The 23,534-nt window shown below is 40.7% G+C and overlaps 1 protein-coding gene across 1 annotated transcript; it reads left to right on the top strand.

The window, feature by feature from the left end:
• Nucleotides 1-11,584: 11,584 nt before the first annotated feature.
• On the top strand, nucleotides 11,585-16,510 carry LOC119734444 (intraflagellar transport protein 56-like). The gene is made up of 7 exons (XM_038207951.1): nucleotides 11,585-11,599; nucleotides 11,891-11,932; nucleotides 12,314-12,397; nucleotides 13,620-13,686; nucleotides 14,645-14,751; nucleotides 15,477-15,609; nucleotides 16,468-16,510. Exons 1-5 carry the CDS (start codon nucleotides 11,585-11,587, stop codon nucleotides 14,725-14,727), a joined length of 291 nt encoding a protein of 96 aa, XP_038063879.1. The 3' UTR covers nucleotides 14,728-14,751; nucleotides 15,477-15,609; nucleotides 16,468-16,510.
• The last annotated feature ends 7,024 nt before the right edge of the window (nucleotides 16,511-23,534 follow it).

Genomic DNA, 23,534 nt, shown 5'->3' with positions numbered 1-23,534 from the left:
TATAATATGGGCATTTAGCACTAGTGTCTATGGGAGTTTATTTGCAGGTATGCAACCTATAAAGAATAACAAAGATGGCCGTTTCGCGCATGCGCTGTGCCCCGGCAGTGGTCTTTTCAGTGGGCGGAAACTACGGGGAGGGGGAAAAAGTGTTTTAAAGGTATCAACAAGGGTTTTTTCCGTAACGGATTCTCCCAAATCGTAAGGGAGCAGTAGGCTATCACCCGATTACAACAATTGCTAGTTGAAAAGGGGGGGGGGGGCATTTTGAGCTGAAAAGTAGCTGAAACTCAATTTATTGTCGCTGGGGGCGCTCTACAGCTTAGCAGGGGCAAAAAAACCCACTATTTTCGGGCTTCATATCGACTCGGATAATATTTTTCTTCATTTTTTTCTTCAAATATTGACTTGGTGATTATTCTGCTTGTCCTGAATGTGGTTTTGTGTTAAAATCTAAAAGTTGCCTGCTATTAAAGGGTGCACAACGGAATCGATCCGCCAAGCGCATGAATAAAAGTTATACCTCAAAATATTTATATTAGAGAGTTCTGAGCGCCGAAAATTGGGAATTGAAAAGATATGGTAATGAACCTCTGGCCCGGACTTGGGGCTTCAATTCTGAGCATTTTCGATGCTATTGGGCTCAAAAGTGGCGCTATTTTGCCATGTTGTGGAGGGATCGTTTTCAAGATGGCTACTTTTCCGCTTATGGGAAAATAGGGGTCGTCTTCTTTGGGTGAAAATATCTCGAAAGTCAATGGTTCAACCCACCAAAAATGAAAAGAAAACGAAAGATGACATGTTGATTATCATTTTCTGTGCAGCTTGAATACCTGTGAGAGTTTTGAGTATTTTTCAAAGAATTTTGAAGTATGGGCATTTAGCACTAGTGTCTATGGGAGTTATTTGCAGGTATGCACCCTATAAAGAATAACAAAGATGGCCGTTTCGCGCATGCGCTGTGCCCCGGCAGTGGTCTTTTCAGTGGGCGGAACTACGGGGAGGGGGAAAAAAGTGTTTTAAAGGTATCAACAAGGGTTTTTTCCGTAACGGATTCTCCCAAATCGTAAGGGAGCAGAGTAGGCTATCACCCGATTACAACAATTGCTAGTTGAAAAGGGGGGGGGGGCATTTTGAGCTGAAAAGTAGCTGAAACTCAATTTATTGTCGCTGGGGCGCTCTACAGCTTAGCAGGGGCAAAAAAAACCCACTATTTTCGGGCTTCATATCGACCTCGGATAATATTTTTCTTTCATTTTTTCTTCAAAATATTGACTTTGTGATATTCTGCTTGTCCTGAATGTGGTTTTGTGGTTAAAATCTAAAAGTTGCCTGCTATTATAAAGAATAACGAAGATGGCCGTTTCGCGCATGCGCTGTGCCCCGGCAGTGGTCTTTCAGTGGGCGGAAACTACGGGGAGGGGGAAAAAGTGTTTTAAAGGTATCAACAAGGGTTTTTTCCGTAACGGATTCTCCCAAATCGTAAGGGAGCAGTAGGCTATCACCCGATTACAACAATTGCTAGTTGAAAAGGGGGGGGGGGGGCATTTTGAGCTGAAAAGTAGCTGAAACTCAATTTATGTCGCTGGGGGCGCTCTACAGCTTAGCAGGGGCAAAAAAACCCACTATTTTCGGGCTTCATATCGACCTCGGATAATATTTTCTTTCATTTTTCTTCAAAATATTGACTTTGGTGATATTCTGCTTGTCCTGAATGTGGTTTTGTGTGTTAAAATCTAAAAGTTGCCTGCTATTAAAAAGAATAACAAAGATGGCCGTTTCGCGCATGCGCTGTGCCCCGGCAGTGGTCTTTTCAGTGGGCGGAAACTACGGGGAGGGGAAAAAGTGTTTTAAAGGTATCAACAAGGGTTTTTTCCGTAACGGATTCTCCCAAATCGTAAGGGAGCAGTAGGCTATCACCCGATTACAACAATTGCTAGTTGAAAAGGGGGGGGGGGGGCATTTTGAGCTGAAAAGTAGCTGAAACTCAATTTATTGTCGCTGGGGGCGCTCTACAGCTTAGCAGGGGCAAAAAAACCCACTATTTCGGGCTTCATATCGACCTCGGATAATATTTTTCTTTCATTTTTTTCTTCAAAATATTGACTTTGGTGATATTCTGCTTGTCCTGAATGTGGTTTTGTGTTAAAATCTAAAAGTTGCCTGCTATTATAAAGAATAACGAAGATGGCCGTTTCGCGCATGCGCTGTGCCCGGCAGTGGTCTTTTCAGTGGGCGGAAACTACGGGGAGGGGGAAAAAGTGTTTTAAAGGTATCAACAAGGGTTTTTTCCGTAACGGATTCTCCAAATCGTAAGGGAGCAGTAGGCTATCACCCGATTACAACAATTGCTAGTTGAAAGGGGGGGGGGGGACATTTTGAGCTGAAAAGTAGCTGAAACTCAATTTATTGTCGCTGGGGGCGCTCTACAGCTTAGCAGGGGCAAAAAAACCCACTATTTTCGGGCTTCATATCGACCTCGGATAAATTTTTCTTTCATTTTTTTCTTCAAAATATTGACTTTGGTGATATTCTGCTTGTCCTGAATGTGGTTTTGTGTTAAAATCTAAAAGTTGCCTGCTATTAAAAGAATAACAAAGATGGCCGTTTCGCGCATGCGCTGTGCCCCGGCAGTGGTCTTTTCAGTGGGCGGAAACTACGGGGAGGGGGAAAAAGTGTTTTAAAGGTATCAACAAGGGTTTTTTCCGTAACGGATTCTCCCAAATCGTAAGGGAGCAGTAGGCTATCACCGATTACAACAATTGCTAGTTGAAAAGGGGGGGGGGGGCATTTTGAGCTGAAAAGTAGCTGAAACTCAATTTATTGTCGCTGGGGGCGCTCTACAGCTTAGCAGGGGCAAAAAAACCCACTATTTTCGGGCTTCATATCGACCTCGGATAATATTTTTCTTTCATTTTTTTCTTCAAAATATTGACTTTGGTGATATTCTGCTTGTCCTGAATGTGGTTTTGTGTTAAAATCTAAAAGTTGCCTGCTATTAAAAAGAATAACAAAGATGGCCGTTTCGCGCATGCGCTGTGCCCCGGCAGTGGTCTTTTCAGTGGGCGGAAACTACGGGGAGGGGGAAAAAAGTGTTTTAAAGGTATCAACAAGGGTTTTTTCCGTAACGGATTCTCCAAATCGTAAGGGAGCAGTAGGCTATCACCCGATTACAACAATTGCTAGTTGAAAAGGGGGGGGGGCATTTTGAGCTGAAAAGTAGCTGAAACTCAATTTATTGTCGCTGGGGGCGCTCTACAGCTTAGCAGGGGCAAAAAAACCCCACTATTTTCGGGCTTCATATCGACCTCGGATAATATTTTTCTTTCATTTTTTTCTTCAAAATATTGACTTTGGTGATATTCTGCTTGTCCTGAATGTGGTTTTGTGTTAAAATAAAAAGTTGCCTGCTATTAAAGGGTGCACACCGGTAAATCGATCCGCCAAGCTCATGAAAAAAGTTATACCTCAAAATATTCTATTTAGAGAGTTCAGCTGAGGCCGTAAATTGGGGAATTGAAAAGATATGGTAATGAAACTCTGGCCGGACTTGGGGCTCCAATTCTGAGCATTTTCGATGCTATTGGCTCAAAAGTGGGCGCTATTTTGCCATGTTGTGGAGGGATCGTTTTCAAGATGGCTACTTTTCCGCTTATGGGAAAATAGGGGTCGTCTTCTTTGGGTGAAAATATCTCGAAAAGTCAATGGTCAACCCACCAAAATTCAAAAGAAAACGAAAGATGACATGTTGTTGATTATCTTTTTCTTGTGCAGCTTGAATACCTGTGAGAGTTTGAGTATTTTTCAAAGAATTTTGAAGTATGGGCATTTAGCACTAGTGTCTATGGGAGTTTATTTGCAGGTATGCACCTATAAAGAATAACAAAGATGGCCGTTTCGCGCATGCGCTGTGCCCCGGCAGTGGTCTTTTCAGTGGGCGGAAACTACGGGGAGGGGGAAAAGTGTTTTAAAGGTATCAACAAGGGTTTTTTCCGTAACGGATTCTCCCAAATCGTAAGGGAGCAGTAGGCTATCACCCGATTACAACAATTGCTAGTGAAAAAGGGGGGGGGGGCATTTTGAGCTGAAAAGTAGCTGAAACTCAATTTATTGTCGCTGGGGGCGCTCTACAGCTTAGCAGGGGCAAAAAAAACCCACTATTTTCGGGCTTCATATCGACCTCGGATAATTTTTTTCTTTCATTTTTTTCTTCAAAATATTGACTTTGGTGATATTTCTGCTTGTCCTGAATGTGGTTTTGTGTAAAATCTAAAAGTTGCCTGCTATTAAAGGGTGCACACCGGTAAATCGATCCGCCAAGCTCATGAATAAAAGTTATACCCTCAAAATATTCTATATTAGAGAGTTCTGAGCGCCGTAAAATTGGGGAATTGAAAAGATATGGTAATGAACCTCTGGCCCGGACTTGGGGCTTCCAATTCTGAGCATTTTCGATGCTATTGGGCTCAAAAGTGGCGCTATTTTGCCATGTTGGGAGATCGTTTTTCAAGATGGCTACTTTTCCGCTTATGGGAAAATAGGGGTCGTCTTCTTGGGTGAAAATATCTCGAAAAGTCAATGGTCAACCCACCAAAAATTGAAAAGAAACGAAAGATGACATGTTGATTATCATTTTTCTGTGCAGCTTGAATACCTGTGAGAGTTTTGAGTATTTTTCAAAGAATTTTGAAGTATGGGCATTTAGCACTAGTGTCTATGGGAGTTTATTTGCAGGTATGCACCCTATAAAGAATAACAAAGATGGCCGTTTCGCGCATGCGCTGTGCCCCGGCAGTGGTCTTTTCAGTGGGCGGAAACTACGGGGAGGGGGAAAAAGTGTTTTAAAGGTATCAACAAGGGTTTTTTCCGTAACGGATTCTCCCAAATCGTAAGGGAGCAGTAGGCTATCACCCGATTACAACAATTGCTAGTTGAAAAAGGGGGGGGGGGCATTTTGAGCTGAAAAGTAGCTGAAACTCAATTTATTGTCGCTGGGGCGCTCTACAGCTTAGCAGGGGCAAAAAAACCCACTATTTTCGGGCTTCATATCGACCTCGGATAATATTTTTCTTTCATTTTTTTCTTCAAAATATTGACTTTGGTGATATTCTGCTTGTCCTGAATGTGGTTTTGTGTTAAAATCTAAAAGTTGCCTGCTATTATAAAGAATAACGAAGATGGCCGTTTCGCGCATGCGCTGTGCCCGGCAGTGGTCTTTTCAGTGGGCGGAAACTACGGGGAGGGGAAAAAGTGTTTTAAAGGTATCAACAAGGGTTTTTTCCGTAACGGATTCTCCCAAATCGTAAGGGAGCAGTAGGCTATCACCCGATTACAACAATTGCTAGTTGAAAAGGGGGGGGGGGGCATTTTGAGCTGAAAAGTAGCTGAAACTCAATTTATTGTCGCTGGGGGCGCTCTACAGCTTAGCAGGGGCAAAAAAACCACTATTCTCGGGCTTCATATCGACCTCGGATAATATTTTTCTTTCATTTTTTTCTTCAAAATATTGACTTTGGTGATATTCTGCTTGTCCTGAATGTGGTTTTGTGTTAAAATCTAAAAGTTGCCTGCTATTAAAAAGAATAACAAAGATGGCCGTTTCGCGCATGCGCTGTGCCCCGGCAGTGGTCTTTTCAGTGGGCGGAAACTACGGGGAGGGGGAAAAAGTGTTTTTAAAGGTATCAACAAGGGTTTTTTCCGTAACGGATTCTCCCAAATCGTAAGGGAGCAGTAGGCTATCACCCGATTACAACAATTGCTAGTTGAAAAGGGGGGGGGGGGCATTTTGAGCTGAAAAGTAGCTGAAACTCAATTTATTGTCGCTGGGGGCGCTCTACAGCTTAGTAGGGGCAAAAAAACCCACTATTTTCGGGCTTCATATCGACCTCGGATAATATTTTTCTTCATTTTTTTCTTCAAAATATTGACTTTGGTGATATTCTGCTTGTCCTGAATGTGGTTTTGTGTTAAAATCTAAAAGTTGCCTGCTATTATAAAGAATAACGAAGATGGCCGTTTCGCGCATGCGCTGTGCCCCGGCAGTGGTCTTTTCAGTGGGCGGAAACTACGGGGAGGGGGAAAAAGTGTTTTAAAGGTATCAACAAGGGTTTTTTCCGTAACGGATTCTCCCAAATCGTAAGGGAGCAGTAGGCTATCACCCGATTACAACAATTGCTAGTTGAAAAGGGGGGGGGGGGGACATTTTGAGCTGAAAAGTAGCTGAAACTCAATTTATTGTCGCTGGGGGCGCTCTACAGCTTAGCAGGGGCAAAAAAACCCACTATTTTCGGGCTTCATATCGACCTCGGATAATATTTTTCTTTCATTTTTTTCTTCAAAATATTGACTTTGGTGATATTCTGCTTGTCCTGAATGTGGTTTTGTGTTAAAATCTAAAAGTTGCCTGCTATTAAAAAGAATAACAAAGATGGCCGTTTCGCGCATGCGCTGTGCCCCGGCAGTGGTCTTTTCAGTGGGCGGAAACTACGGGGAGGGGGAAAAAGTGTTTTAAAGGTATCAACAAGGGTTTTTTCCGTAACGGATTCTCCCAAATCGTAAGGGAGCAGTAGGCTATCACCCGATTACAACAATTGCTAGTTGAAAAGGGGGGGGGGGGGGCATTTTGAGCTGAAAAGTAGCTGAAACTCAATTTATTGTCGCTGGGGGCGCTCTACAGCTTAGCAGGGGCAAAAAAACCCACTATTTTCGGGCTTCATATCGACCTCGGATAATATTTTTCTTTCATTTTTTTCTTCAAAATATTGACTTTGGTGATATTCTGCTTGTCCTGAATGTGGTTTTGTGTTAAAATCTAAAAGTTGCCTGCTATTAAAAAGAATAACAAAGATGGCCGTTTCGCGCATGCGCTGTGCCCCGGCAGTGGTCTTTTCAGTGGGCGGAAACTACGGGGAGGGGGAAAAAGTGTTTTAAAGGTATCAACAAGGGTTTTTTCCGTAACGGATTCTCCCAAATCGTAAGGGAGCAGTAGGCTATCACCCGATTACAACAATTGCTAGTTGAAAAGGGGGGGGGGCATTTTGAGCTGAAAAGTAGCTGAAACTCAATTTATTGTCGCTGGGGGCGCTCTACAGCTTAGCAGGGGCAAAAAAACCCACTATTTTCGGGCTTCATATCGACCTCGGATAATATTTTTCTTTCATTTTTTTCTTCAAAATATTGACTTTGGTGATATTCTGCTTGTCCTGAATGTGGTTTTGTGTTAAAATCTAAAAGTTGCCTGCTATTAAAGGGTGCACACCGGTAAATCGATCCGCCAAGCTCATGAATAAAAGTTATACCCTCAAAATATTCTATATTAGAGAGTTCTGAGCGCCGTAAAATTGGGGAATTGAAAAGATATGGTAATGAACCTCTGGCCCGGACTTGGGGCTTCCAATTCTGAGCATTTTCGATGCTATTGGGCTCAAAAGTGGCGCTATTTTGCCATGTTGTGGAGGGATCGTTTTTCAAGATGGCTACTTTTCCGCTTATGGGAAAATAGGGGTCGTCTTCTTTGGGTGAAAATATCTCGAAAAGTCAATGGTCAACCCACCAAAAATTGAAAAGAAAACGAAAGATGACATGTTGATTATCATTTTTCTGTGCAGCTTGAATACCTGTGAGAGTTTTGAGTATTTTTCAAAGAATTTTGAAGTATGGGCATTTAGCACTAGTGTCTATGGGAGTTTATTTGCAGGTATGCACCCTATAAAGAATAACAAAGATGGCCGTTTCGCGCATGCGCTGTGCCCCGGCAGTGGTCTTTTCAGTGGGCGGAAACTACGGGGAGGGGGAAAAAGTGTTTTAAAGGTATCAACAAGGGTTTTTTCCGTAACGGATTCTCCCAAATCGTAAGGGAGCAGTAGGCTATCACCCGATTACAACAATTGCTAGTTGAAAAAGGGGGGGGGGGGGGCATTTTGAGCTGAAAAGTAGCTGAAACTCAATTTATTGTCGCTGGGGCGCTCTACAGCTTAGCAGGGGCAAAAAAACCCACTATTTTCGGGCTTCATATCGACCTCGGATAATATTTTTCTTTCATTTTTTTCTTCAAAATATTGACTTTGGTGATATTCTGCTTGTCCTGAATGTGGTTTTGTGTTAAAATCTAAAAGTTGCCTGCTATTATAAAGAATAACGAAGATGGCCGTTTCGCGCATGCGCTGTGCCCGGCAGTGGTCTTTTCAGTGGGCGGAAACTACGGGGAGGGGGAAAAAGTGTTTTAAAGGTATCAACAAGGGTTTTTTCCGTAACGGATTCTCCCAAATCGTAAGGGAGCAGTAGGCTATCACCCGATTACAACAATTGCTAGTTGAAAAGGGGGGGGGGGGGCATTTTGAGCTGAAAAGTAGCTGAAACTCAATTTATTGTCGCTGGGGGCGCTCTACAGCTTAGCAGGGGCAAAAAACCCACTATTTTCGGGCTTCATATCGACCTCGGATAATATTTTTCTTTCATTTTTTTCTTCAAAATATTGACTTTGGTGATATTCTGCTTGTCCTGAATGTGGTTTTGTGTTAAAATCTAAAAGTTGCCTGCTATTAAAAAGAATAACAAAGATGGCCGTTTCGCGCATGCGCTGTGCCCCGGCAGTGGTCTTTTCAGTGGGCGGAAACTACGGGGAGGGGAAAAAGTGTTTTAAAGGTATCAACAAGGGTTTTTCCGTAACGGATTCTCCCAAATCGTAAGGGAGCAGTAGGCTATCACCCGATTACAACAATTGCTAGTTGAAAAGGGGGGGGGGGCATTTTGAGCTGAAAAGTAGCTGAAACTCAATTTATTGTCGCTGGGGCGCTCTACAGCTTAGTAGGGGCAAAAAAACCCACTATTTTCGGGCTTCATATCGACCTCGGATAATTTTTTCTTTCATTTTTTTCTTCAAAATATTGACTTTGGTGATATTCTGCTTGTCCTGAATGTGGTTTTGTGTTAAAATCTAAAAGTTGCCTGCTATTATAAAGAATAACGAAGATGGCCGTTTCGCGCATGCGCTGTGCCCCGGCAGTGGTCTTTTCAGTGGGCGGAAACTACGGGGAGGGGAAAAAAGTGTTTTAAAGGTATCAACAAGGGTTTTTTCCGTAACGGATTCTCCCAAATCGTAAGGGAGCAGTAGGCTATCACCCGATTACAACAATTGCTAGTTGAAAAGGGGGGGGGGGACATTTTGAGCTGAAAAGTAGCTGAAACTCAATTTATTGTCGCTGGGGCGCTCTACAGCTTAGCAGGGGCAAAAAAAACCCACTATTTTCGGGCTTCATATCGACCTCGGATAATATTTTTCTTTCATTTTTTTCTTCAAAATATTGACTTTGGTGATATTCTGCTTGTCCTGAATGTGGTTTTGTGTTAAAATCTAAAAGTTGCCTGCTATTAAAAAGAATAACAAAGATGGCCGTTTCGCGCATGCGCTGTGCCCGGCAGTGGTCTTTTCAGTGGGCGGAAACTACGGGGAGGGGGAAAAAAGTGTTTTAAAGGTATCAACAAGGGTTTTTCCGTAACGGATTCTCCCAAATCGTAAGGGAGCAGTAGGCTATCACCCGATTACAACAATTGCTAGTTGAAAAGGGGGGGGGGGGGCATTTTGAGCTGAAAAGTAGCTGAAACTCAATTTATTGTCGCTGGGGGCGCTCTACAGCTTAGCAGGGGCAAAAAAACCCACTATTTTCGGGCTTCATATCGACCTCGGATAATATTTTTCTTTCATTTTTTTCTTCAAAATATTGACTTTGGTGATATTCTGCTTGTCCTGAATGTGGTTTTGTGTTAAAATCTAAAAGTTGCCTGCTATTAAAAAGAATAACAAAGATGGCCGTTTCGCGCATGCGCTGTGCCCCGGCAGTGGTCTTTTCAGTGGGCGGAAACTACGGGGAGGGGGAAAAAGTGTTTTAAAGGTATCAACAAGGGTTTTTTCCGTAACGGATTCTCCCAAATCGTAAGGGAGCAGTAGGCTATCACCCGATTACAACAATTGCTAGTTGAAAAGGGGGGGGGGGGCATTTTGAGCTGAAAAGTAGCTGAAACTCAATTTATTGTCGCTGGGGGCGCTCTACAGCTTAGCAGGGGCAAAAAAACCCACTATTTTCGGGCTTCATATCGACCTCGGATAATATTTTTCTTTCATTTTTTTCTTCAAAATATTGACTTTGGTGATATTCTGCTTGTCCTGAATGTGGTTTTGTGTTAAAATCTAAAAGTTGCCTGCTATTAAAAAGAATAACAAAGATGGCCGTTTCGCGCATGCGCTGTGCCCCGGCAGTGGTCTTTTCAGTGGGCGGAAACTACGGGGAGGGGGAAAAAGTGTTTTAAAGGTATCAACAAGGGTTTTTTCCGTAACGGATTCTCCCAAATCGTAAGGGAGCAGTAGGCTATCACCCGATTACAACAATTGCTAGTTGAAAAGGGGGGGGGCATTTTGAGCTGAAAAGTAGCTGAAACTCAATTTATTGTCGCTGGGGGCGCTCTACAGCTTAGCAGGGGCAAAAAAACCCACTATTTTCGGGCTTCATATCGACCTCGGATAATATTTTTCTTTCATTTTTTTCTTCAAAATATTGACTTTGGTGATATTCTGCTTGTCCTGAATGTGGTTTTGTGTTAAAATCTAAAAGTTGCCTGCTATTAAAAAGAATAACAAAGATGGCCGTTTCGCGCATGCGCTGTGCCCCGGCAGTGGTCTTTTCAGTGGGCGGAAACTACGGGGAGGGGGAAAAGTGTTTTTAAAGGTATCAACAAGGGTTTTTTCCGTAACGGATTCTCCCAAATCGTAAGGGAGCAGTAGGCTATCACCCGATTACAACAATTGCTAGTTGAAAAGGGGGGGGGGGCATTTTGAGCTGAAAAGTAGCTGAAACTCAATTTATTGTCGCTGGGGGCGCTCTACAGCTTAGTAGGGGCAAAAAAACCACTATTTTCGGGCTTCATATCGACCTCGGATAATATTTTTCTTTCATTTTTTTCTTCAAAATATTGACTTTGGTGATATTCTGCTTGTCCTGAATGTGGTTTTGTGTTAAAATCTAAAAGTTGCCTGCTATTAAAGGGTGCACACCGGTAAATCGATCCGCCAAGCTCATGAATAAAAGTTATACCCTCAAAATATTCTATATTAGAGAGTTCTGAGCGCCGTAAAATTGGGGAATTGAAAAGATATGGTAATGAACCTCTGGCCCGGACTTGGGGCTTCCAATTCTGAGCATTTTCGATGCTATTGGGCTCAAAAGTGGCGCTATTTTGCCATGTTGTGGAGGGATCGTTTTTCAAGATGGCTACTTTTCCGCTTATGGGAAAATAGGGGTCGTCTTCTTTGGGTGAAAATATCTCGAAAAGTCAATGGTCAACCCACCAAAAATTGAAAAGAAAACGAAAGATGACATGTTGATTATCATTTTTCTGTGCAGCTTGAATACCTGTGAGAGTTTTGAGTATTTTTCAAAGAATTTTGAAGTATGGGCATTTAGCACTAGTGTCTATGGGAGTTTATTTGCAGGTATGCACCCCTCAACACTACGTAAACGAGATTGTATAATTATGACGCCGTTAATTGTGAAGAGCGCCACCTGTTGTTTGGTTATCCGATATCAACATTATGGATACTGTAGCGGTAGGCTAGGCCTGTACAACAGGTAAGTCTGGACTATTTACTTGTCAAAATTCAACTTCCTTTCGGCGTACTGGAAAGATTCCCATATCTGGACTTTACTCATTTCTCCCTTCAGTGATTTATGCCACAATTCCGGTTTAAAATGTCCAAAATATATGGATTTAGCAGGGAAATTTGTTACCAATGAATTCAACAGCACCGCCATGACCGCTGTATTTCAACATGTTCAAGTTGCAGTGAATCTTTATTGATTCATTTTATTTCATTAACAGCTTTGAAAATGGAGTTGAGGCCAGACAGACAGGGGGCATAGGACTGCATATTTGCTCTCAGGTCATTTTATCTAATGCATTTAATGTTAGACACTATTCGTTTTTGAACTTTTCTCCAAAAACCTGAAAATATTTTTGCCAATCACCCTCTACTAGGCTCTAGTAATATTCAAGACCAAAAGTGTTTAGAATTATTTTTGACCATTCTCTTTATTTGGTGAACAATTTTGACCATCGTCTGACAAGAGGCATTTGCATGTTGATATTAGTGCTCGGCATCAAATTACGTCAGGAATCGACCACTAGTCTCGCCCCAACTTGCTCATAGTTGTTTCTGTGGCATGGTTAAGCTGTATTTGTCCTTTTTAGGGGAAAAAAGTAGTGCAGGTGGGAAAATTATCAGAAAAACTAAGATGACATTTTTGTATGTTTACGTTTCTAGAGTTACTTCTACAGCGACGATAGGTTCAACTACAACTATGCGCAGGCCAAAGCCACAGCAGGCAACTACAAGGAAGCAGAGGAGGTACATGTAGGTTGGACTCCCGGACCCAATTTTTGTTGTTGCGCCCTCAATAGTTGGCCAGTCATGGCGCAGTGACTCGTCATGGGGCCTGAACTAGTCATGGTGCCTTTCATTTGCAAACATCAAAAACCCAAACTGCCAAGTTATTATGAAATACCTGACTGTTAGGGAATAATAGTCTCAAGCATCCTGTGAAATCACGGCACCTGGTGTGCTGTTATTTCTAAGAAAAGTGGAATTTTGTATCAATTTCCACCGATGGTCGGCCCTGTTTGAGAGAGAAGCTCAACTTTCTGTCTGTTCTCATCCATATACTGTTGCCGTATACTTAGATGTAGAACAAAAAGATATTGCAATAGCTTGTTTTCCCACGTGCTGCATCTCTTTGGAATTCCTTGCCTGGTGCTTATTTCCCTCCAACCTATGATCTGTCCTGATTCAAGAGGAGTGTGGAGTGCTGTGGCCTCGTGGTTAAGGGCGTTGGATTCATGGTCTGCGGATAAAGCTGCAGGTTGTGGGTTCGAGTCCAGCCTGGGGTCATGGTGCGTGTGCCCTTGGGCAAGGCACTTTGTCACTCATTGCTTCTCCCCACCCAGGAGTAATAGGCTCTCAGCTTTGGTCCAAAAAATGGGCCACCGGTACCAGACGATTGAAAAGAGCAATGCTCATAGCGATTTTTGAAAGGCACATCTAGAGTTGGAGAATGTGTGATAGCTTTGCAGTGTGAGTGGTGGCAGTGTTATCACTTTTGATTTATGTCTTCAAAATTGCCGTCAATATGCTTGAACCGGATAAATTGGATGTTGTAACAGGCATGTTTTGGCTGCCATTTAAAAAAAAAAAAAAAAGTGATAGCACCCAAAAAGCTGCCACCGCTGCAATGCTGTCACATATTTTCCGACTAGAGGGGTGCATACCTTGCCAAAAATCACAATGAGCATTATTCCCCTCATTTGATACTGACCAAACCCCCACACTGATGGCTTATAAGTGGGTGCCTATGAGGGCAGAGATGGTGTGGTTGATTTAGCTGCTTTGCTCCGACTTGTAGCCCTGTATATCTGGAGTGGCTTTTAGCCTTGTTCAGGGCAAATAGGCATAAAAAAACAAGTCTAAAACCCGGATGGGGATCTTTCTGTGCCTCCTAGACCACTGTTTTGGTGGGAACACTTGGTTTTACCATGATTTAATTGGAGTGGGTTTCGTTTCTCTTGTTTTGCAGATTTTTGTGCTCATTCAGAGTGAGAAGATCAAGAATGACTACACGTGTCTCTGGTTGGCAAGATGCTGTGAGTATTACCGTCAATTGTGAATGACGTTTCCTCTTCCAACTTCCAAGTTGCTAATTATGAGAATGAATCCACCTGTTCAGCCTCAACTCATAATGTATTGACCACTCACAATTGTGACTGCACAACCAAATGTCCAACTAAAGTCACGACACGTCGCGTGCATGCATTTCATGTACTGCTGGAAAATCCAGAGTGGCATTAGGGAGATGCACATGTTGCCCATGTGTGAGGTAGACTGAAGGGTCTCTAACAATGACATAACCAGCATGCAATCATCGCCCTGATCGTATATTAAGGATGTGACTTTGCGTTTCATTTTGTAAACGTTAAGCAAATATTTTAAGAACCGTTTTAAACGTTTAGCCATTGACAGTGGCTTTTGCCTACCCATTATGTCTGATCTGCAGACCGGCGTGATTGACATGATAAATCAACAATGGTTGACATAGTAAATAGCAGGCAGTCGTTGATAAAGTAAAAATGTAACTACGTGTTCCCCAAATGTAATCAAGTACTACGGTGCTTCTAAGGTTTTGTAAATTAAGTAGGTTTGAAAACAACGTTAATTATTGTGCTATGTGTGGTTGTCTCCAAGGAAGATTGCGTGAACGGAGGTTCCGTTTGTATAATTCGGGTTTAGTTTAAATGTTTTGAAAAATTTGTAAGCGGATTTAAAGTTTTTTTGTTTAAACGTGTAACATCACATGTTAATCATATACTTGCCATGTTGGATTTGTTCTATCACATTTTAAGCAGATTGTACGACAGAAATTTGCTACATTGAACATCCCTCTTGGCTCCCAAATATTGTACACAGTTACATTGAGCATTGCTGGCCGAAAATTGCTGAAACGAGCATCCACTGAACGAACATCTTTTGTGGACCCCAATGTGTTTTCTTACAGCAGTATCCTATGTATTTATAACCTTTCTTTGTGTTGTTTTCGTTGTTCAGGCATCGTGAATCGTAAGGCCAGACTAGCCTGGGAGTTGTACCTTAAGATGGAGACGTCTGGCGAATCGTTCAGCCTGCTGTAGCTCATTGCCAACGACGGCTACAAAGTAAAACATCATCCCCTATTTTTGTCCGTTGTATGTTTGGTCAAGATTTTGGCATTAGCCCCAAATTAGTATCTAGTCACTCAATCTAAACCTGCAGCCGATTTCACAAAACACATTTGTCACTTCGTCAAAACCCAAATCGTAGAGGAAATGTCAATCTAAATATAACACACTTGTAAAAAAGAATGCACATATCCAGACGCCACTTCAGCCGTTGTGTACAAAGTCTATGGCGAGTCAAGAAAACTTTCCAAGTATTTCTGAACAAAATTGGAAATGTTTCTGCAGATTCGTGTTTGTGAAACATTTTTGCATGACTCATCTTTATTGAGATGATGTGTGAAGACAAAAGTGGCGTCTGATTGCAACATTGTTTTCACGTGTAAAATCAACGAGAATATACGAACCCCCGTCAAAAAAGAAAAAAAGAAAGATTTGTTGCACATTTACGACTTTGTGTCATTATAGCTTGAATAATGAAGGATGCACTTTTGTGTCACAAACTTTGGTAAGCATGTAGAGGGCATCATAAAATATTAGAATAGCCAAAAATCCCAAACTGCTTAAAAATATTGATTTGGGACAAATTCATCACTTTGTCAACACTGTGGCGATATGATCGAAAAGTTCAGGTTTGTCATTCGGAATTCTGATTTTTTTGCTCGACTTCAAAATATAATTGTCACGGTCTCTCGATCCTCAAATCTCATCTTTTCTATCGGTAGATGGCCAGTTCTACTATGCGACCAAGGCTTTCGGTGTCCTGGAAAGATTGGACCCCAATCCTGAATACTGGGAAGGCAAGCGAGGGGCATGCGTGGGCGTATTCCAGCAGATCATAGCTGGTCATGAACCAAGGTGGGTGTCATCTCTGTCAATCAGCAGTGCACACTGACCAATTAGATCTCAACCTTGGTCAGGTGACCACAGTACATCAATCAAACAGTGCGTACTGACCAATTACATCTCAATAAGTACAGTATATCACTCCGGTGCTCTACCAACTGAGCTATCCAGCCCAATGTTGGCGGTTCCCTAATTGTCAATGTTTCTGTCAAAGGGGCGCTAGTCAGAAGCCCTCAACCCGCATATGCCATGCAGCCGGGGATCACGCCCAAAGTCACGATGCAGACCTGGGAAATATCAAACGGGGATCACTCAGAGAGGATACGGCTTTTTATTACAAATTTTCATGAATACTTTTCAGCTTCTTAGCCCTCTAGTTCAACTTCATTGATCTTTATGGATTTTTCCTTTGTCCCCATATTCTAAAAACAGCTTTCATTTTCACTATTAGGTTTTGCCCTTCACTGACGTATAAACACTGTATACTCAGTGCGTTACCTCCCGAGTGAAATTTGGAAAAAATCACTCGGTTGGGACTCGAACCCATGACCTCCTGCTTGTTAGTGCAGACGTCTTAACCACTGGACCATCAAGCTTACAGAATTGGTTGCCTGGCCAGCCAACCAACCCCGTAAGCTCCATGGTCGAGTCATGGGTTCGAATCCCACCCAAGTGATTATTTTTCCAACTTTCACTCGGGAGGTAACACACTGAGTATACAGTGTTTATACATCGGTGAAGGGCAAATCCTAATATTGATTGACATCGCCTCGACGCAAAGTCCATCTTGTTAATAGCTTTCATTTTCATGTGCACAAAACCCAGTGAAGTTCAAGCCACTAGATTTTTGTCATTTTTTTTCCTCTACAGAGAAACACTGCAAGACATCCTCCAAATCTTGCGCAACACCGGTAACCCACAGGTGGAATACATCATCCGTGTCATGAAGAAGTGGGCCAAGGACAACAGGGCACCAGTTTCCTGAGGTGGTCCCTATCCTATAGTCTTGAGATTGTTTAAATTTGTACATTCCAAAAACCCCTGCTTGCAAAGGGATTTTCCAAAAATAAATAATGGAACGATACTGTTGATTAATTTAAGAGTGATTTAATTGTTCTTAACATTGGGAAATTTGTCTTGGAATATTTCTCTATTTAGCTTTGGCAAGGTGGTTATGCAGGAGAAAACAACAGTTCTGGAGAGAGGCTGGACTCTCATGGCATAAACAAAGTAGGCTTGCCTAGTTAAGCTGGACTCAGTAACTCAGTCAGTGACTCAGTCAGTGACTAGCTCGGTCAACAACTCAGTGACTCGATCAGCGACTCAGTGATTAAGTCAGATTCAGTCAGTGACTCAGTCAGTGACTTGGTCAGCGACTCAGCGACTCTGTTAGTGAATCACTCAGTGACTCATTGAGTGACTCAGTGGCTCAGTCATCTACTCAGTGACTCAGTGATTCACTCAGTGACTCAGTGACTTGGTCAGTGACTCATTGCGCGGTCAGTGACTCGGTCAGTCAGTGATAATAGTGACTGACTCGATCAGTTAATACTCAGTGACTCGGTCAGACAGTCAGTCAGGCAGCATTGAAATGTTCATCATAATTATGAATCTTCACGTCACAAATGTTGCTTACATGTAGGACAACTCTGCAAGTTTGTTTTCTTGGAGTTTCTGGGGCCTGTTTAGAGACAAGCCAACGGCATGAGAATGGGCCAGGAATGGTTATTCAAGGAGGGGGGTAGTCATCTGTACGTAATGTAATTATACTAATTAATGGTTTAATTATATTGATATAAATATACATGTACAAGTTTTCAGAGCACGTTTATCAGGTAATTAGGGTGTAAGGTCCAGAAGGCATGAAACAAATTGAAGATGAGTGATTTGAACTGGGCCCAATTTCATAGCGCTGCTAAGCACACAATTTCTGCCAGCAGAGCCTCTCCGTCTATCTATCACATTGTCAATACTATATTTTTTTCATGTACAATATTGGGAAAGAATGTTGCAACCTGATGCTTCTTTTTCTTCATATCATCTCAATGAAGTCATTCATTGCAAAAATGATGACTATGATAAAACATGAATCTGGGACTGAGAAATACTTAAGAGAAAATTTTCTTGACGCTCCATAGACTTTGCACACAACCGCTGAAGTGGCGTCAGGTTGCAACATTCTTTTCCAATATTGTGTGATATTCTGACTTCATTTCTTTATTTCATCTGTAAAAACATAAATGTTTACTGCCTTTCTTTAAAGGGAAGATACAACATTTGCAAACATCACAAAACGAAATGATCAAATTATCGCGAAATACCTTACTGGATTGTTGGGGAATGACAGTCTAAAGCATCCTGTAAAATTGTGGCTCCTGATGTGCTGACATTTTAAAGAAAATGGTACTTTTCCAACGCTGGTCAGCCGACAAGCATTGGAGAAAACTGGCTATTTTTCAAAAATTTCTCCCAATTTTTTATAATTAGTTATTCCGCATTTTCTTTGCAATTGATTATACACCTGTGAAGAGGTATAAGTCTGCTAGACTGATTCTCTGACCTTACAATTCCCCAAAGTCTATTAATTGCTCCGTTTTATCTTATAAGTGGGGTCACCAGACTGCAAATACATGACTGGTTTTCTTGGCTTTTCCAGCATCTACAAGCCCAAACGTGAAAAAAGTCATTTTAACAATATTTGCTAAAACATACTAATCCTCCAAATCCATTTATTTCTGAAAATTGCAGCAAAAGCAAATGTTGTACAAATTTAAGTCCGATAAATCTTATCTTGCAGTGTAAATATTGTGTAGGTGAATTTTAAAAGTAAATGTGTACTTAAAATATTGTTGAATGCTGTGCATAGTTCTTTGAATAAAGGGATATTAAATCATCACAATAAATAAAAGTGAAAAAAATACCTGTTTGTTATTGATTTGTTTGTTTTCTTGGTAGTTTGTTTGGGATTCTGAAAACAAAACTTCAGTTCATTTAAAAGATAAGTTCAGTAAATTTATGTTTGGGCATGGGGATATAAAAAGTTGGGAAGGTGACAAAAAAAAGAATAATATAATTATGGTGGGACTCGAACCTGAGTCGCCTGATTGAGAGTCCTACGCCGGTCCACAAGACCATTAACGCACTCAAATGTTATACTAGTTCTGCTTAATTACAATTGTAAGATAGGCTTATCGTGGCTTTTCACGTTGACGCCCATGCACGCTTAGACGTAAAACACAGTCTGACGATGTAAAACATTCGTTAGATTTTGGGTGTAGCTGTTCTAATTGATCTAAATTTAATTGGAAAAGGGTAAAGGGTGTCAACTGAACTAAAATCCTGAAATTCAATGAAATAAAACTCGTACAATCCTTGGTTTCAGTACGAAACACACGTGTTCAACGGATGCAGAGAAGCCTATTTCTTTTGTTAAATTCCTTTGTTGAATCTGGCGTTAACAATAAAATGTTTCCATTGAGGGAAAAGGATTAAACGCCGCGATCTTTTTTCACGCTTGAGTGCATCTGAATGGGGAATATTGAAGCGGAAAATCACGATTTACAGCACTTAGGGAGCATTTTATCCCACATAATGATACTTTTTGAAGAGGAAATTGCATACTGAATACATCTATAGTTTTAAAATGCAAAAATTCGCCGTATTTAAAAAGTCGAGGAAAATTTTTGGAAAAATTTCACCAAAACTTTCCTCATCCTAACGTAGGCGGCGCTATATATATATTTCATTCTCAGTGCGTGCATTGTTAGCGCGATAGCCGCCGCCCGATCTGTGTATCACCCGTTTACCCAATCTTATCCTAGCATCACAATTTCAATTTATCTCACGAATAAAAGTTGAATAGGTCTACAACTAAAACAATTGATAATAAAGGTCAGTGAAAAAAATGCAATCCAAATAAAAGTCAACTTTAATGGAACAAAAGAGACGCGTATAAGGATATTAATAAAAGGGCCCCGGTATATACACATGAGCAAGAGGGAGGCGGGATTTGTGTGTGTGTGTGTCGTTTGAGATGGGGGGAGGGGGAACAAGCGAAATAAATATATTAAAAGTCGTAATAAAAGGGCTATAAACTGTACATGTATACAAAACAGGCAGTCAGCCCCGCCCCCATCCCCTTGCAATGCGATACACACACGATAATGCGCTAGCCAACTCTGCATACGGTGCACGTGCGAGAATGAAATATATATAGCGCCGCCTACGTTAGGATGAGGAAAGTTTTGGTGAAATTTTTCCAAAAAAATTACCTCGACTTTTTAAATACGGCGAAATTTTGAATTTTGAAACTACAGTTGTATTCAATATGCAATTTCCTCTTCAAAAAGTATCATTATGTGGGATAAAATGCTGCCTAAGTGCTGTAAATCGTGATTTTCCGCTTCAATATTCCCCATTCAGAGGCACTCAAGCGTGAAAAAAGATCTCGGCGTTTAATCCTTTCGCCTCAATGGAAACATTTTATTGTTAACGCAAGATTCAACAAAGGAATTTAACAAAAGAAATAGGCTTCTCTGCATCCGTTGAACACGTGTGTTTCGTACTGAAACCAAGGATTGTACGAGTTTTATTTCATTGAATTTCAGGATTTTAGTTCAGTTGACACCCTTTACCCTTTTCCAATTAAATTTAGATCAATTAGAACAGCTACACCCAAAATCAAACGAATGTTTAACATCGTCAGACTGTGTTTTACGTCTAAGCGTGCATGGGCGTCAACGTGAAAAGCCACGATAAGCCTATCTTACAGTTAATTAAGTAGAACTGGTTGAGCATTTGAGTGCGTTAATGGTCTTGTGGACCGGCGTAGGACTCCCAATCAGGCGACTCAGGTTCGAGTCCCACATTATTTTATTGTTACTTAATTTTCTTCCCTTTTTTTTTTTTTTTACATTCCCGAGACATAAATTGACTGAACTTATGTTAGAAAAATGGAAGTGTTGTTTTCAGAATAAAATATAATTAAAAATATAAATATTCTTTTTGTTTAATTGTTTATTCCTCCATGATTGGATCAAGAAATTCAAAACTATGGGAGAGACAAGTTTGGAAATAACACAGTGTTTCCTGAAAAGCAGTTGAAATTTTATTTCTTTCAACTCCAAAGTAACAGTCTACATGTACATGAATTTAACTTAACACAGAGTTATCACTGACTATGGTATTATTCTTGAACTAGTTGCAGAGCATTTTGTTACACAAACTAAAACAATCATATTTAACCAAAACATTTCACGCATGTCAGTACTGCATGCGTACAGTTTTACAAACCAAAGCGCTCAAGATACTGGCGATCTTGAGTCAACTTTCATGACAAAAAGCAATGCAATCGGTTTCGAGAAGATAACTCAAGAAGTACTTAGTGCATTAAATTGAAATATTGCATAACGATTCAACCTGATATATGTATCAAATCTCTTGAATTTGGATATCAATTGTTGACCAATAATAAAAATATACACAAGACAATGTGGCATGTAAGCGCGCAAAATACCAGGCGAATTTGAGTCAATGTTTATGGAACAAAAACAACACACTCGTTGTTGAGACGACTTTTCAAGAAATGCTTGTTGTATTGGACTGAAATCAAATCTCCTGATAAGTTATCATAAACAACACATCACTTGCGAATTTGGAGAGAAACCGTCAAAAATATAATTAATATACTCCGGAAATGTAGTGTGTTAAAGAACTAGCTTGCTACAAATAACTGGAGATTTTAGTCAACTTTCATGACACAAAAACAACTCGGTTTCCAGAAGATAACTCAAGAAATACATATTTGCATGAAATCGACATTTAATAAATTGATTAAACATACAGATGATTGAACAAATCTGTTGAATTTAGTGAGGAATCGTCAAACCGAGAGCGTTTTTGTGTCATGAACTTGAGGCATGGTTTTTCGTGTTGACAATACTTTTGTACTTACGTACACAGTACAGTGGTGACCAATAGCGCGCCCTCTTGTGAAAGAAAAAAAAATGACATAAATTGGCGGGATTTTCTCCGTGTTTCCCCAGTACATTATTTTGGTTATATTGTTTTTATTGTCGGACGATCCCACTCCAAATTCAACAGATTTGTGATATATGTTACCTTTAATCACAATACGAAATATCGATTCAATGCAACACGCATTTCTTGAGTTATCGTCTGGAAAACGAGTGTGTTGTTTTTGAACTATGAAAGTTGCATTCCTGCTTTCAGTTTAAAGACAGAACATTCTTTACGATGGTGACCACTATTTGTGTAGCGCGCCCTCTCTTGAAAGAAAATTAAGTTTAGTTAAATTTGGCAATTTTTTCTCCGTTTTTGACATAAATCGGTAAAATAAATTCTAATCTTAGAATTAAGTGTAGAAATTGAGTATTTTTGTGTTGATTTACGCTGGTCGTCTCACCGAAAGTTCATTATTTTCGTTTGCAGATATTTCATTTTATTGGCCTTGTTTAAGTAAAAAAGAATCAGTTTAACCCCTAGCATTTGCTTTTGTTTATAATTTTGGGTAAAAACGGGAATAGTGAAACTTGGGACTTTCCACAAGTTTGAATTTGGTGTTAAAATAAACAAACTGAGGTTATGACCTTCGTTCATAAATGGAAATACATGTAGGTTATTTCAATTTCACTGGAAGGCAACGATCCCACCCAGCAAAAATAATAAACTGATCCACTTAAACCCCGCCCCATGATATTCTGACCAACACAGCCGTGATTTAATGTGGTCTGACACGCGTGCATTTGCGTACGACGCGCGCGTCTTGAACACGCATTGCAGCATTGGTTGAGTGGGTCACGCGTTGCTAGTGTTCACATGGCAGTGGGCGCGGCTTAATGACTCGGTTTGCTACATCCACGATCACCATTTACAATGGAATTTATTTCCATTTACAAGTTCGATTTGAAATTCAAAAAAATAAAGGGAATTTCTCCTTTGTAATGATCCACAAAGTTTAATCAATTTTCAACTGAAGAAACCCAATAGTTTCCAATATCATACAACAAATTAAAATCAATAATTAAAATTACAAAATGAAAATGTTTCCAGATGGTTTTCTCTGAAACCTTCGCATTTTTACAGGTGCTTCCAAAACCCATTCAAATCCAACAGGGTGCAGTTGACCAATGAACTGACTAGGAAGTCGAGAACTAGTGTTAGCCATTACAAGAGTCCTCCAAAACCAGCGTCAAATTGGGACGAGCCAATCCATGTACAACATGAAAACAAAATCTGGACAATTCCTTTTCTTAATTTTCATTTTCATATTAGGGTCACATCAAATGAAAAAATAAATAAATAAAAACATGAAAAAGAAGTAGTCAACAAAATACTAAAATGAAACATAAACACTCAAATTAGTCGACCACACATTAATTTCTAATATTGGATTCTCATTGTTTCAAGTCACTATGTAACATTTTTGATGTAAGAGACAATACATGTAAAGTACACATGTACAAAATTATTTACTACGTAACCACGCTGACAATTATATGAATCTTCGAGAATGAAAAATTGGACATGTTTACAAAGAAGATTTAACTGTCACTGAAATTATTATTGAAACCCAACAAATCTCAACAGATTTTTGTTGAAGGACACATTAGGGTTCGAATCCAGCTGCTGGCCATATGCTGTGTCCTTGGGCAAGCCACTTTACCCCACTTGCCTCTCTCCACCCAGGAGTATAAATGGTTCCAGCATTAGCTGGGGAGTAACCTGAGATGGACTAGCATCCCATCCAGGGGGAGTAGAAATATTCTTGTTTCATGCTACTGAAACTGGAGATAAATGCCAGCCTGATGGGCCACATTGGCTTGTGACAGACTGAACTTACATCAAGGTACATGCATCATGAGTAGTTATGCATAATTGTTAGGAACTTACAAGTTAGGGATCTCTTATACACGCAC

The sequence above is a fragment of the Patiria miniata genome, unplaced genomic scaffold, assembly GCF_015706575.1.
Source record: "Patiria miniata isolate m_02_andy unplaced genomic scaffold, ASM1570657v1 HiC_scaffold_10, whole genome shotgun sequence".
NCBI classification, from domain to species: domain Eukaryota; kingdom Metazoa; phylum Echinodermata; class Asteroidea; order Valvatida; family Asterinidae; genus Patiria; species Patiria miniata.
The sequence above is the reverse complement of the archived record's forward strand: the minus strand, read 5'-3'. Positions and strand labels throughout refer to the sequence as shown.